At 37.4% G+C, this 14,043-nt stretch overlaps 2 protein-coding genes across 2 annotated transcripts; both read left to right on the top strand.

Moving 5' to 3' along the window:
* The first annotated feature begins 547 nt into the window (after nt 1-547).
* smpd5 (sphingomyelin phosphodiesterase 5) lies at nt 548-4,646 on the top strand. The gene is made up of 8 exons (XM_020710136.3): nt 548-838; nt 1,885-3,019; nt 3,251-3,326; nt 3,429-3,569; nt 3,672-3,761; nt 3,852-3,915; nt 3,989-4,148; nt 4,232-4,646. Exons 2-8 carry the CDS (start codon nt 1,931-1,933, stop codon nt 4,337-4,339), a joined length of 1,728 nt encoding a protein of 575 aa, XP_020565795.1. The 5' UTR covers nt 548-838; nt 1,885-1,930; the 3' UTR covers nt 4,340-4,646.
* A 134-nt stretch (nt 4,647-4,780) lies between these two features.
* On the top strand, nt 4,781-9,174 carry malsu1 (mitochondrial assembly of ribosomal large subunit 1). The gene is made up of 4 exons (XM_020710137.2): nt 4,781-5,248; nt 8,553-8,728; nt 8,814-8,895; nt 8,993-9,174. The coding sequence occupies exons 1-4, from the start codon at nt 4,786-4,788 to the stop codon at nt 9,145-9,147; spliced, it is 876 nt and encodes a 291-aa protein (XP_020565796.2). The 5' UTR covers nt 4,781-4,785; the 3' UTR covers nt 9,148-9,174.
* Nucleotides 9,175-14,043: the final 4,869 nt, after the last annotated feature.

The raw sequence follows: 14,043 nt of genomic DNA, 5'->3' as shown, positions 1-14,043 counted from the left end.
TGGTTTTAAGTGAAAAAGGAAAAGGTACAAGTAATATATGAGTAACAGTTAAAAGTATTGTGCAGAAAAAACATTATAAGAGGTACTTTAAAAAAATTATTTTAGGTTAATTGAGTGTGAGAAAAACATACTTAAGTACTAAGTAACAATTGGTTCTTTTGTTGTTTTTAGCGAAAAAGTTAAAAAGTACAAGTATGAGTAAAAGTAAAAAGTATTGTACAGAATCAATACTATGAGGGATACATCTTTTCTAATCAAAAGTAATTTATAGGTTGATGTAACATAGTATGTAATCGTTATTACCCCCCTCTGCTGACAGTGTGGTAAAAGTAAATATTCATTAGTGTTTTCAAATATATTTTGCCTTCTCATGACATTCCTGCAGTAAATTAGATTGTTTTTCACAGTTTTAACTGTTCTATCAGCTCAGTATTTGTTTTGAAGGGTGGAGCAGACTGGGTGGTTTCAGTTACACTTCCTAGTATCTGTTTTTCCTCTGTGCTAGATTCTTGATCCCACCTAAAATTATAACAAAACTAAGTAGACTACAGTTAGGTAAAAACTAAGACAGTTGCTGCTAGATTCTCCTTCAATGAGATATCAGACAAGTCTGGCACCATAGCAACGGCACGTAGGGGCGTGGCTTAATAATGCCTCTAGCAGCCCAGCGAGAAGGGTTGATCTTCCTTACGTCTACATTAGTTAATGTGGTTTTCAGCCTAAAGCGAACTGATTTGGACTGATTGCGTTACATTCCAGAAATTAAATGTAATCTAGGAAATAAAAAAGTGCATTAACAGATTGACAATAGAAAGAAGGCTCCACCATTCGTGCTGAGGTAAGAGACCTGCTTCTCAGATCCACGTCGGCTAGTAAGTCTGTTTTAGCTAGCTGCGCGGTGAGGCAGGTGGATTCTTTCAAGTTGTAGTGATTGGAATTTATAAATACTTTATGTAATAGCTCAGGGAGCTAACGTTACACCCTTTCAGCCAGGTTTTGAACCGTTTTGTGGTTGTGAGTCAATGAATAAGAGAGCGTTCCTGAATTCACCAATTGCCTTCATCCACCTGTGAGCCCTTTTTCAGGACAGAAACTCTGCCACAGTCCACCACGATACACGAAATTCAAAATGTGTAGCCCCACACAAGTGCTTGTTTTCTTCAAAACTGTCAGTGTTTGTGAGCAGAAAGCTGCTCGGAGATTTCTAAACTGGTTTTTGCAGGTCGAGCAGAACCTTGAACTCACCACTGTAGTGTTCAAGACCGGGTCTGCAATAAAAATATCACATTTGCAAAACAAAACTGTATACGTCAGTTTATCTACTGATAACGGTTAGTAATTGTGTAATACAGAGGCGAGTGGTGTAATTCACCAGTTGGAGTGGAAAACTGCCTATATAAATGTGAACAACACAGACAAAAAAGTTCAACTTCAGTTCCCTGTGCCGGTCCCCAGCCCAGAAAAGAGACAGGGTTGTGTCAGGAAGGGCATCCGGAAAACTCTGCCAAACCACCTGTGTGAATCAGTTAAATCTGATTTGCTGTGGCGACGCGTGAAAGAATATGCCCAAAGGTGAACAACGTAGGAACGTGAACTGACAGTTAACTTTCATCCCATTTTAGACCATTTTAAATCTAAAAAGTAAAGATAAGGGTGTTTCTAACCTCCTCCCCTAGCATATTAGTCATGTTTGTTGCTTTGTGCTTTATGCTGCATGTTCTGACATGAAGTCCAAACATGTTAGCGCAACGAGCAGAAAGGTAACTCGGCTGGAAACTGTGCAATAATGACAGGAGACTGTTTTCATCTTTGAAAGACATTATTTTTCCATTTGTTTGAATTGCTTGTTTAGAGTTTGACTCCCTTTCGTTGTTCTGCTGTCAGGAATGTCCAGATTGGTCCTGCTGCTGTTTAAAGACGGTGACGAGGAATGGCCTTGCAGGCGTCCCCCTTTCCTAACAGGCTTGTCGCAGGCTTCCATGCAGTCGGGTGGGCGTTAGTCCTGCCTTGTTTCTGGAGCCTTAGCCACATCATTGCTGTGTGCAAATCCACTACCCAGGAGCAAGCTCAAAGGGCGGAGCAGGAGTGCTACCTTCACCCTCTCAAAGTCTTTTTTGGCTTCATTTTCTTCCTGATTCTTTTTGTCATCACGGTCCCTTTGGCCTTTCTGGGCTTCTTGCTCTGGGCGCCTCTTCAGGGCTGCCGACGGCCGTTTTACTACCACAGAGAGGCCCCGTCTTCACCAGAGAGGGAGTCGCATAAAGGCTTTGAGCTAGAGGGCAGGGCTTCGTTCGGTTTTGCCACAGCAAATTTGTGTCTTCTGCCAGAAGGTCTGGCTCGTTTCAACAACCTGGGAAACACTCATCGAAGAGCTTCTGCCATCGGTCAGCGCATTGTACAGGGCGTGTGTCGGCCCCATATCAAGATCTACGTGGACTCGCCCAGTAGCTGTGGTACGCTCAGCCCCTCAAACAGCACCCTCCCTGCACCCAACTCCAAAAGAGAGGCTTCTGCAGGTAGGCAGTCACAGCCACCGGCCAGTCGCCACGGCGACTCAACAGAAAGACCGGTCCGTGTGGTTCCTGAAGCCTGCGATGAAACAGAAGTTCTGCTGAGTGAAACGCCCAATTCCAATCAGAACTCGAACCAGCAGGATAAGACACGCTGCAGGAGTGCCCCCCGCGCCTTCCTCTCCCAGGGTCTGCATCAGAAAGACGACGTCCCGTGGGAGGTCTCGTCGTTGTTTCCGCCGAATATCGATATTTTGTGCTTGGAGGAAGTGTTTGATAAGAGGGCGGCCCAGAAGCTCACCAATATCCTGAAACCTGTTTTTGGACACATACTGTATGACATTGGTGTGTATGCCTGCCAACCCCCATGTAGGTGCACTTCTTTTAAGTTCTTCAACAGTGGCCTGTTCCTTGCAAGCAGGTTCCCGATACTTAAGGCCCAGTATCATTGGTTCCCCAACAGCAGAGGAGAAGATGCTCTGGCTGCCAAAGGCCTCCTCTCTACTAAGGTTTTTTTTCTTTTTTTTTACTTTTAGTTAATGCTTGAGCATTAACTGTACTTTATTTTAGTTTTTGTATTTTATTCGTATTAAAGATAAAAAATAAGCATTTCTGGAAATTCATTTCTATATTGTGCATTGGGAGCTGTTGTCTTTTGCTACGGAAATATGATAAAATAGGTTCAAATGCGTCAAATGCAGAGAACCCATCATGTGATGCTTGCTTTCTGATTCTCTCAGGTACTAATTGGGAAGAACCAAAAGCAGAATAAGGTGGTCGGTTACTTTAACTGCACGCATCTTCATGCTCCAGAAGGCAAGTCACAGTTTTATTTTTGGTCGTCCTCAAGTGAATTTAACAATTTGTGTCTTTGTGTGAAACACTAACCTGCTTTTGTTATCTACTGTCTTAAACTAGGTGAGGGGGAGATTCGCTGCCTGCAGTTGGACATGGTCACCAAGTGGATTGGAGACTTTCGGGAAGAAAACAAACAGCCAGATGAAGAGGTTGTTTTTGATGTTCTATGCGGGGATTTCAATTTCGACAACTGTTCGCCTGGTGAGAACAGGTTTTTACAGTTTATTTTATTCTCAGAGGATGTTGAACAAGCTTTTTCCTTCTTATCTGTTTGTCCACATAAATGGGTTTTGATTAAACTAGACGATCATCTGGAACAGAATCACCATCTGTTTGAGGAGTACAGAGACCCATGCAGAGCAGGACCTGGAAAGGAGAAGCCCTGGGTTATTGGTGGGTAGCAAAAATGACGAGTAAATAACTAAAGTTAAGATTTGAGTTGCATACTATGTTGACCAGTGTATAACTGGTTTGGTGTTGAAGGTACTCTTCTGGGGCAGCCCACTTTGTATGATGAGGATGTGAACACCCCGGAAAATCTACAAAGGTAGCTATAGTTTTGGGTCTCTTGCGGGATTTCAAGCAATATTGTGGCAAAAACTCACAGTGACATTTTGCAGAACGCTGGAAATAGATGAGCAGAGGAAACAGTACATTTCTCCTCCTGTTCCGGCTGCTGGTTCTCCACTGGTTTATCCAGAGACCGGTCAACCATGGATCGGCCGAAGGCTGGACTACATTCTTTACCGTGAACGCTCCATCTCAAAGCACTGCAGAACAGTATGTGTCCTTTTTCTTCTCCTTGATGAATACTCTGATCATTTCTTTTTTTCCCCATAAAACTCTTGTTTTCTTCTTTCCAGGAAATTGAAGAGGTAACTTTTATAACACATCTGGCTGGACTTACGGACCATATTCCTGTGGGCTTGAGACTGAATATTATTATGGACTCTGACTGTGTAGAAGAATGATGACAATCAAGCAATGTTTACAACAAATTCTAAAATGTTCTCAGGTGTGAAATGTTTTGCATGCTTAAATTTTGTATGTTTGGTGATCGAACCTTTTTATGGATGATTTAAAGTTCCTTTAACCCTAGCTAAGAAAAAATTGTACAAAACATGTATATCTAGACATATAGATATCTAAACAAAAAAAGGACATGTGTTTAACATATTTTCAAAAATAATGTTGATGGTTTACTATATTTTATATATTTTTAGGATTTTGCACACCTGCAATTTTTCCTATGGAAATAAAATTTAAAAACAAAAACTATTTTAATCTTCCACTAAGTGTTGAGTTGTCCTTGAATACAGCAGGAGGAAAATACAAAATAAAATGCCAAAGAAATTGTAGAATAATCAATAAAATAATAGAATAATCGTGTGTTCACAATTCTGCCTCGTGAAATTGAATGACAGCTCCACTCGTGTCCAGGTTTCCATTTAGAAGGTCAATACTAACTTTTGTCGAAGGGGGGCAGTCGTGTTTTAACGACGCCAAAACAATAAACCAGAGAGTAAGTTTTAGCAACCAATCAGAAAGCAAGGACAGTAACCCTACTTCCTGTTTAGTGTCTGGTATTTTTACTGGAGCTGAACGAGTTGGAATTATGAATGTTGTTGGTCGCTCCAGAAAGGTTGTATCGTTGTTGTGCAGAAGTTGTGGTTTATTGGAACAAAAGTGTGTGTTTAGAGCCGCACGTTCGTCCGGTCTAAACCAACAATGCCACCACGCAACGCCTCTTAGGAGTCGATTTGACACACAAAGATGGTGCAGCGGTGACACTGACAGCAGACTGTTGGGGAGCACATCTTCTCAGGAGCTGTCGCTTGAAACGGACCATAAAAACAGCCAAACCATCTCGTCAGGTCACGGTAAATTACTAAAGAATTACTACAGTTTCACAGTTGTTTACGAAGAAGAACCGAGCACCTCGAGAAGAATGTGTGTTCTCTTGCTTATCGGAAACTTTTTAAAGAAATGTAAGAAATCGCTGTCAGAAACTAAATACTTTTGAATATTTCTCTAAAAATGAAATCGAAATTACATACAATTAATTTGAAATACACTTACTGCTTTTATTGATGCATACTCAAATTAAAAAAATGAGGACACTCGGTGTTTCTTTCCAGGTTTGGATCCTCATTTGTTTTTCATAAACTCCTACCTGTTAGCGTGTTTATTTGAATAGTCAGTTTTGATCAATTAAAAAAAGATATTATTAAGTAAGGTCAAGAAGAAGCAAACTACTATTATTCCACCTATATTGAGTTATATTTTATAGTTTTGCATATTTTTCATAATCTGGTTCTGATCAGATCAAGTGCAGATTTTTTGTCAAGTAACAAAATCAAGTCCTCGTTGATTGTTGATTATCCTCAGATTTAGTCATGATTTCAGTAAACAAAAACGTAAATCACACATCATGTAACAGATATGTAATGCTTATTACCAAAGAAAGAAATAGAAATCACCCTTACACATTGCAGATCAAGTTATTGATTAGCCTCAGAAAGAATTCTTACATCTTTTAACCCTTGTGCTATCCTAAGGGGTCTGGATGACCCGATCCTTACATTGTGTTCTCCCTACCAGGACAAAGGTGGATAAAGGTGTAGAGGATTTCATGTAATCCATGGACACCAGTGAAGATCACAAATCATTGAATAAAAAGGGTTTAGCGCACTGTCTAGTGAGTCTAGATCAGTGGTCCCCAACCTTTTTCATGCCACAGACCGGTATGACGTCACACAAACTTTCACGGACTGGTATTTAAAATATAGGCGAATGATTATTGTAGCAATACTAGGATGATGGAGGATCAAATACGTGACGAGACGAACCCTGTGCTTTTATTTTGACACGCTTAACAGTTGACATTGCACAGGTCTCATCATCCTCTCCCTTTCCCACACTCTCATGGTGCAAAAAGTACTGTCTATTAAATGTAGCTTTCTTCTTTTAGAAGTTGAAGGCTCCGATTCTGTCTCCTTGCTGGGCCTTTTCCCCTTGGCAAAGAAACTTTCCAAAGACGTTTGTTTTTTACTCATTTTACTAGCTCCTGGGTTTTATTTTAACAGTAACTTATCATTTGACTGAGAAGAGCAACTTGGAATGCGTCAGAAATGACATAGACTGATGTACCAGAGAATCGGGCAATTTTTCAAAATAAAACATCTTTCAGGTTCCGAAATAAATAAAACGGAAGTAATGCAATACCGATATCGGTCCGCGGCCCGGGGGTTGGGGACCACTGGTCTAGATGACCCAATTCCCAATGTTAAAGTGCCTAGGATAGTACAAGGGTTAAGTAAACATAAATGATTCACACTTTAAGTAACCGATATGTAATAATCATTGATTATTATTTGAACACATCATGACATTAACCCAGTGATCGTTGCTACACATTGCATATCAAGTAGAGAAAACCAATAGCTTACTGATTGTAAATAAAATATTTCAGTAATCATAATTGCACATTACACAATGTGTGGTTGTAATTAAGGGCATTCATTGTTTCACATTCAACATTCAAGTTCACACATCTACGTATCTGAATTTATTCATACACCTGTTCACCTTTAACTCCGCTTGTCCTCATTTAGTGAATTAGGTTATTTATATTTATACCTTTTCTTGAATATTTGGATATTTGAACATTGTTTGAGTTCACTGCTTAACCCGTTCCAAAGTTTAGTGCCACACACCGACATACAGAAACTTATCTTTGTGGTTCTTATCAGTTTGATCTTGAAGTTCCTACATCACTTCATTTTGTAGCCTCCTTCGTTTTCTAAGAACTGTTTTTGGATTTTTAATGGTAATGATTTCCTCTTGGCTCTGTCTAGCAGTTATGCGGTGTAAAAATCAACAATGTCATACCGTTTTAAAAGTCTAGATTGATCAAAGAAATTGTTTGTATGATCAAGATAGCCAATTCTGACGGCTCGTTTTTGAAGTAGAAAGAGAAGATGTAGTGAACTTATAATTATTCCGCCAAATTTCTATACAGTTGGGGAAATATGGGAATATTAAGGAGCAATACTATAAATACAATCTACCGTTTTGTTTAGATTTATTTATGATTGAAATACTTTTTGATACTTTAGTTTGTATGTGTCTGATGGGCAGCTTCCAACTTAGTTTATTATCAATTATTACCCCTAAGAATTCTCAAATAACTTGTTATCAAATGTATATATTATGTTCATATCTATTCCAATAATTTAGGGCTAAAATTCAAAGCTCACCTGTCTTTTAAACTTTAACAATAAAAAAGCAATTTGATCTAGTTTCTTTTCTGACCAAAACCCAACCAGAGCTGCAAAGTTCCACTTAACTGTTTCTAAAAATACACCTCATGGATGTTTTTGTGGCCATTGAGCCATTTATTTTTCCAGTGTTTACATTTATTTAATTATAACTGTGTAATTTTTTTTCTATATAACAACTTTAACTCCTTTTACTATTGACAGTAGCACATACACCTTCCTGTCAAAATAAAATATGCCCTGTGTCCAATAATATTCTCCTGCTGAAGCAGATTTACTAGCATTAACACTGCAAAACAGCCAGATTAAATGCAGCATTTTCTATCATTATGACTTTGATACACTGTCATCCTTTTTTCACCTTTTACTATTGAGTATAACAATGTTAACCCTGGGGTAGAATCTAATTTCTTTTTTAATTCTATTCATGTAAAAGAGAACTTTGCTTCTGCAAAGCAACTAGACACTGTTGTGGAGCAGAAAATCAGAATATTTTCTTTAAGATTATTCTAATGATAAACCACTCTGACTGTAGATCTAACCTGTTACCATCATTTAACTCAGTTATCTGACATGTAAAAAAAAAAAGAAAACATAAAATTCAAACACAACTACAAACTTAGTTTGTTAATATTTCCCCCCAATTTTTTTTAGTATTTTTCTTTGAAGCCAAAGAGCCTCAATGGAGGAATAAAGTAGCTACATGTGGCTGCGGACCCTCAGATTACAGACCAAAACGTTTGGAGGATTATAAATAGTAGAAAAAAAAAATCAGAAAAGTCATTATTCATTTTCCATAAAAACACAGTGAAGTATGTTTATCAAAGAAAAGTCCTAATCCTGCATGGATGCACCAAGTATCTTGTGAATTTTAACTGAAAGCATATTTTTTCTTTTTACCTAGGAGACTCTGAAACCTTTAACCTGGATGTTCTGGTGTCACTTCTGCGTCAGGAAAACGCTGTGGATCTCTGTGTGATCAAAGTCCCCGAGAACATCAAATATGCAGAGTATTTCATTGTTGTTAGTGGCATTTCTCCAAGACACCTGCGTGCAATGGCGCTGTATGCAATCAAAGTGGTAATTCACTTTTATTTCACCTTTACGCCATGTTTTATTCTCTCTGTGCTTGTTTTTTAAAGCCTGTGCTTTGTTTTTGCTGCAGTACAAGTTTTTGAGAAAAGATGGAGATCCAAATGTCAAGATTGAAGGAAAAGATGCAGAGGATTGGATGTGTATCGACTTTGGTATGGACATCTTCAAAACCCCATCAGCACACTTTGTACTGTGTGGATCAGAATGTCATTAAAATCCATGGAATCACTTTCTGTCTCCCTTTTTAAGGTAAAATTGTGGTCCACTTCATGTTGCCTGAGACCAGAGAAGTATACGAGCTGGAAAAACTCTGGATTCTCCGTGCCTACGATGAGCAGCTGATGCGCATCCCTCCAGAAGTTCTACCAGAAGACTTTATGTATGATATGGAAATCACAAAGTAACAAATAAACGCTCTCCCAAGAAAACAAGTCTATGGAACTTTGAATATTTTACTAATAATATGGATGCAACTCCAAAGTCTGTTTTATTCATCAACTGGGTGGGAAGATTTTCTTTCTGTGTGTTGGATTGTGGAGCCAGAGTTAATGACAGAAGAGTATTGGTTAAAGTAATGACATGTGGGACTGCATTTTGAAGATAAATGAGTAACAACAGCATGTGGATATTTAAATAATGGCTAGTTTTGTGGAAAGCTGGAGTGAAGTTCTATTTAAAATAATAAAAAAGAAGGAAAAAAGTGCCCTTTTGAAGGTTTTTGATGCACAAAATATTACTGACTCACCACTAATAAAACCATTTTAACTAGAGCAGGAACATCAACAATGGTCCAAAACTGTCAAGTCCTGGTCCCTGTGTTGCAGGTGATCTGTGTTAAGTAAATGGCCGACAGTGACAACTGCAGTTTATTTGAATCAGATTGAGGTTAGACGATAAGGTTTAACCCTTCTCTTGCATCCATGCCACAACCCTCTACCACAGTAGCCAAACTCACTGAAAATGCAATACAGTAGTGTTCAGAGTTGGATGGAACCAAAAATTGCATCAGGGGATATTTTTTGGGAGCTTTTTATTTGGATTTACAAGACAAAAATGTTGTCACGCAGGCAGCTGTGCAAAAAAAGAAGTGCCTTGCTCATGAACCAGCTTAAAAAAACTGAAGAAAAACTCTTCACTTGTGCATTATTTTATAAAAGAATGCATTGTTAAGTGCCGTGTTAATGTTACAACTGGGCATGGTGGTTCGAGTGGTTAAAGAGCAAAGGATGTTCGTTATTAAAAAAGAAAACCATTTTAGTTGATGCATTTATCAGATTTAAACAGGATTTATATTTATACGAAAATTATTGGTGATCCTTAAAACAACTGAAAGTAGACATTTTCTCACATAAGTGATAAATCTGAAGTATGAGAGACTCTTGCAGCTAATTTTTGTTTTTCAGTGGATGATCCGTTCGCATGGAACCAAAATAAGCTCAAAGAATCATCACAATGACAGCATGCAAACTCATGCAAACAATACCCGCGTATGCTCTTGGCAAGTGACCATTACCGTTCATGGACTTGTTTTGTCGGAACATTAGCTAAATGTGAAGATGCAATGAAGAAGAAAGAGCCAGTGCAGTGACCTGGTGTTTGAGTGGGCTTTCTGCGTCAAAATATTACTCACTAATCGACAAACTCAAAAAGAAAAAGAGAAGTCATTGACGTAAGTTTTGATTGAAAACGAAACACATGAAAGAAAAAGTTTCAGTTCTTAGTTTTGTACATTTAAAATGTACTTTAACACAACAACATGGTACATTTGTGTTGCGACTTTATTAAAACATTGAGCAAAAGTTCACGATGAAGTGATTGAGGTCAGTGCACTACTTTTGTAATGGTCAAATTTTGTCATCTTGCTGGTCTCCAACAATCAGGTGTGTTAACAATTTCAAAAGGAAGAGCACGAGCAGTGACAGCAGAAAAGCTCTGACCGATGAAGGTTATGAAGCAATTTTCTAAAAGTTGGACGTCCATCATCTACAGTGAGAAAAGAAAAAGAAAAAAAAAGAACAAATAAAACCCTAATTAATGAGGTTTTTTGGCAAAACTAAATAAAAGGAATAAAAGATGGAAATAAACAAAACCATTTAGTTTTTTTTTTACACGTTTAAAAGATAATATTTATCTGTTATATTTTATTGTGAGTTATTTAAAAGAAAATGAGAACCAAATGTCACAAATGTTGGTGCTCCGGCTAATGTTTTATCTGCTCGACCATTTCAAACACTGCTGTGTGGCCATTAGGAGTCCTGTGCTCCTTAATGAAGAGGAATGGTAATCCATTCACACGAGGTGATGGTCGTTTTCATGAGCGTCAGGAGGACTTCCGTCTTCAGAGCGTGTTAATTCAATTTTTAGCCCAATATTTACAACAATAGTCAGGATATTCTTCACAACTGACAGATCAAAGAGACGGGGTCCAGATCCCAGATTCAGTTCCCCTAAAAGTGGAAAATTCAGAGGGTTTGTAAACCATTAGGCAAAGGTTTGATGATAAATTAAAAAAAATAATGGTTTTGATACTTAGTGGTTAGTCTGGATCTTTTTTTTTTGTTGATTTTTTTCTTATCACTTGTTTTTCACATATGCCTTCATGGATGATGCTTACCTTTTTGTTCATCCACTGATGTTCTTTTTTAACTTTTTTAATTTTGTGAGTTTTCCGCAGCGATATGTTCTTAATTTCTGTTTTTATGAGCTGTTTGGGGGCAACTGCAACTTTGTCCAGGTTTGTTTTGTGAATTGCTTATTGCTAAAATGTTCTAAATTCCAGAAGGATGTTTGGATAATTGTTGTGGTGTTGGAGTGTAATTAGCAGCCAAGGCGTTAGATCATTTACAGTTGTTCTCTCTTGTTTTTCTTTTCTTTGGTGGATAAAATAAACAATAAAAATAAAAAGTCCATGAGACAACAGAGAAGCCCACATCTCAACCCACCAGACAGACCAACACGCTGGAAAAAATATATTCTGCTCAAGACTATAAAAGCTAAATTATTTTTTTATCATCCCCCCCAGAGCACTATCGCCGGGTGAGTTTCACCCGAGCAAAACTATTTACATGAATTTCAAAATGTCGGGGGTCATGGAGTCTGTGCTTTCACCAGGGAAGTCTCATGTGTCCCAGGAATGGGTGGACCAAAGACCAAGTTTCTAGTATCATTCTTTTATTTTTTATTTTTTATTTCTTCTCACATTCCTAATTTTTCAGTCATTTTTAAGCACGTTTTGAGGAACTTCCTATGTTTTTCTTTTTGATTTTGTTAAACATACTACATTTTGAAATAAAATAAAACCAACTGAAGTTTATCATGTTTTGATCTATTTTTCATGACAAATACCTTTTGTTGGGTATATTATCTCAGGTAAAAATGACCCGGCAAAATTGATGGTATACGTTTTTATAGTGAAAGTGTTTTAGGGTTAAAGTTAAAAGGCCCTAAAAAGTTTATTTAAACCTTACTAAACCATGTTACCTTAATCTGCCTATTTACAGAACTGTTGTTATGTTTAATTTTTATTCATGCATTTTTTTCCACTTGTGTGTGTGAACTTTACATATTTCACATATTTCACATTCATGATTTTATTTGATTAGGTTATTTAATTATAACGTAACCAAAAAGGTTTGTGAGAAACGCTCAGCCACCCTCTGTGCTTTGTAGTTTTACAGGATGTACTCATAAAATGATTTCAGATCAGATTGTTTCATTTAAATATAGCATCAGCTTCAGTCATTCAGGTGGGCTGGAGGTGGTCACGGTCTCTGGTTTTCTGCAGATTATTGTGTTTGCTAGAAGTTTTACTGGAGCCCGTCCACTTTATTGAACTTACTTTTGGACATTGTGCTTTGTCCACCTTATCTTCATTTATGCACTTAAAATTCGAAGGTTTAAATGACACAAGTGGTTAATTAAGTGGGGGTTTTTTCATGCGGGGACAAAAACATTTAAAAGTCTGGCAAAAAAATCATATTTGTAAAAAAATAACATATTGTAGTATTTACATTAGAAGTACAAAAAGCCAACCTTGAATGCTTATTAAAATGTTCATATTCTTTTATTCTATTTTAACAACCCTCACTGTTATTGGTGTGCAATACTGTACGGTCAGATTATGATAGTTTATCATTTTGATCTGCTAAATCTTAAAAAGGATGTTAAAATCCTTTTACTCACCATCAAAATAGTGACTGTAAAATATAATTTTGCTTTTTCAGAAACTGTAAAAACTGCAGATGAGGGCAGCCACTTGTACATGTTGTTTAAAATTTTGTGAAGTTAGAAAGGTTTTGACCTCACCTGCCTCCCTGCAGAAGCTGCACAGGACCACTCAAACCACTGTCATAGGAAACAACAGCCCCAATCTGCTGTCAAATCTCTGCCGAGTCCTCTTCAAAGAAAATAGTTGCCATTAAAGTTGTTTTAGCATTTAGGAGCTAAAACTGTTTTTTTTTTTTTTTTTTTGCCATCTATCAGCTGAAATTGAGGGTTTTTGGGATCAGCGCCCCTTCATGTGTCATTTGGTATAATTTGGACCTTTTCTCTTTAGCGGGACCAATTTTCGGACTTAAAACAACTGCACATCTGTTACAGGTGTCTACATTTTACACGTTGTGTGTTCCTGTAGACACAAAACAGTTTAGACTTAAAAAACACTAAAAATGTCATATTTCATTTTAAGATTTTTATATTCCAAGGGATAATGATAGGGCCTTTTATTTTCAATTATTAGGCTTGCTTCCTTGGATCCGCTCTGCAGTGCTCTCCCGGCTGTATCATCATCAGCTGAAACACGGGGTGAATGAACTTTTTCGGCTCAACATGTTGCCGTTTGGAGTCTCACTTCAGAAGCTTCATTAGAGTTTGTCATGCAGGGTGTGATGAGCAATTTCATTTCAATGAAGATCTTAGATTCTGCTTAAATGTCTATCTTTTTTTAGTTTGCATATATTCAAAATTAGCAATTTAAATATCTGAATGAACAACAGACTCAAAACAATAAATAAATAAAACAATGAATTTTTATTTGTAGGTATGTATACACTTTACTTTACAAAACTAAAATTAAATGCAGAAATCCAGTATTTTGAAAGCATGTAATAATGAAAAATTACAAAATTACAATTACATTTATTTTAAATAAACACTACAAGTAAAACAGCATGACGCTTTTGTCAATGTAACTTTACGTCTTTATTTGCATCCCTGCTAAGCCATTACATGTTTAATGAAGGAGGCAGCAGATATTTCTCAGAAGTAGCTTTAAAGACAAGAGGCCCCCCCCCCCCCCCACT

This window comes from Oryzias latipes, chromosome 16 (assembly GCF_053564925.1).
Source record: "Oryzias latipes strain Hd-rR chromosome 16, Olatipes_Hd-rR_3.1".
NCBI classification, from domain to species: Eukaryota; Metazoa; Chordata; class Actinopteri; order Beloniformes; family Adrianichthyidae; genus Oryzias; species Oryzias latipes.
This window is presented reverse-complemented; position numbering and strand designations above follow the sequence as displayed.

Excerpts from the sequence above, each read along its gene's own strand:
- smpd5 (XM_020710136.3), top strand. The coding sequence starts at position 1,931 with ATGGCCTTGCAGGCGTCCCCCTTTCCTAACAGGCTTGTCGCAGGCTTC. Across the intron at positions 3,020-3,250 it reads AAGGCCTCCTCTCTACTAAG|GTACTAATTGGGAAGAACCA; the intron begins GTTTTTTTTCTT and ends TGATTCTCTCAG. Across the intron at positions 3,916-3,988 it reads ACCCCGGAAAATCTACAAAG|AACGCTGGAAATAGATGAGC; the intron begins GTAGCTATAGTT and ends GACATTTTGCAG.
- malsu1 (XM_020710137.2), top strand. The coding sequence starts at position 4,786 with ATGACAGCTCCACTCGTGTCCAGGTTTCCATTTAGAAGGTCAATACTA. Across the intron at positions 5,249-8,552 it reads AACCATCTCGTCAGGTCACG|GAGACTCTGAAACCTTTAAC; the intron begins GTAAATTACTAA and ends CTTTTTACCTAG. Across the intron at positions 8,896-8,992 it reads TTGGATGTGTATCGACTTTG|GTAAAATTGTGGTCCACTTC; the intron begins GTATGGACATCT and ends TCCCTTTTTAAG.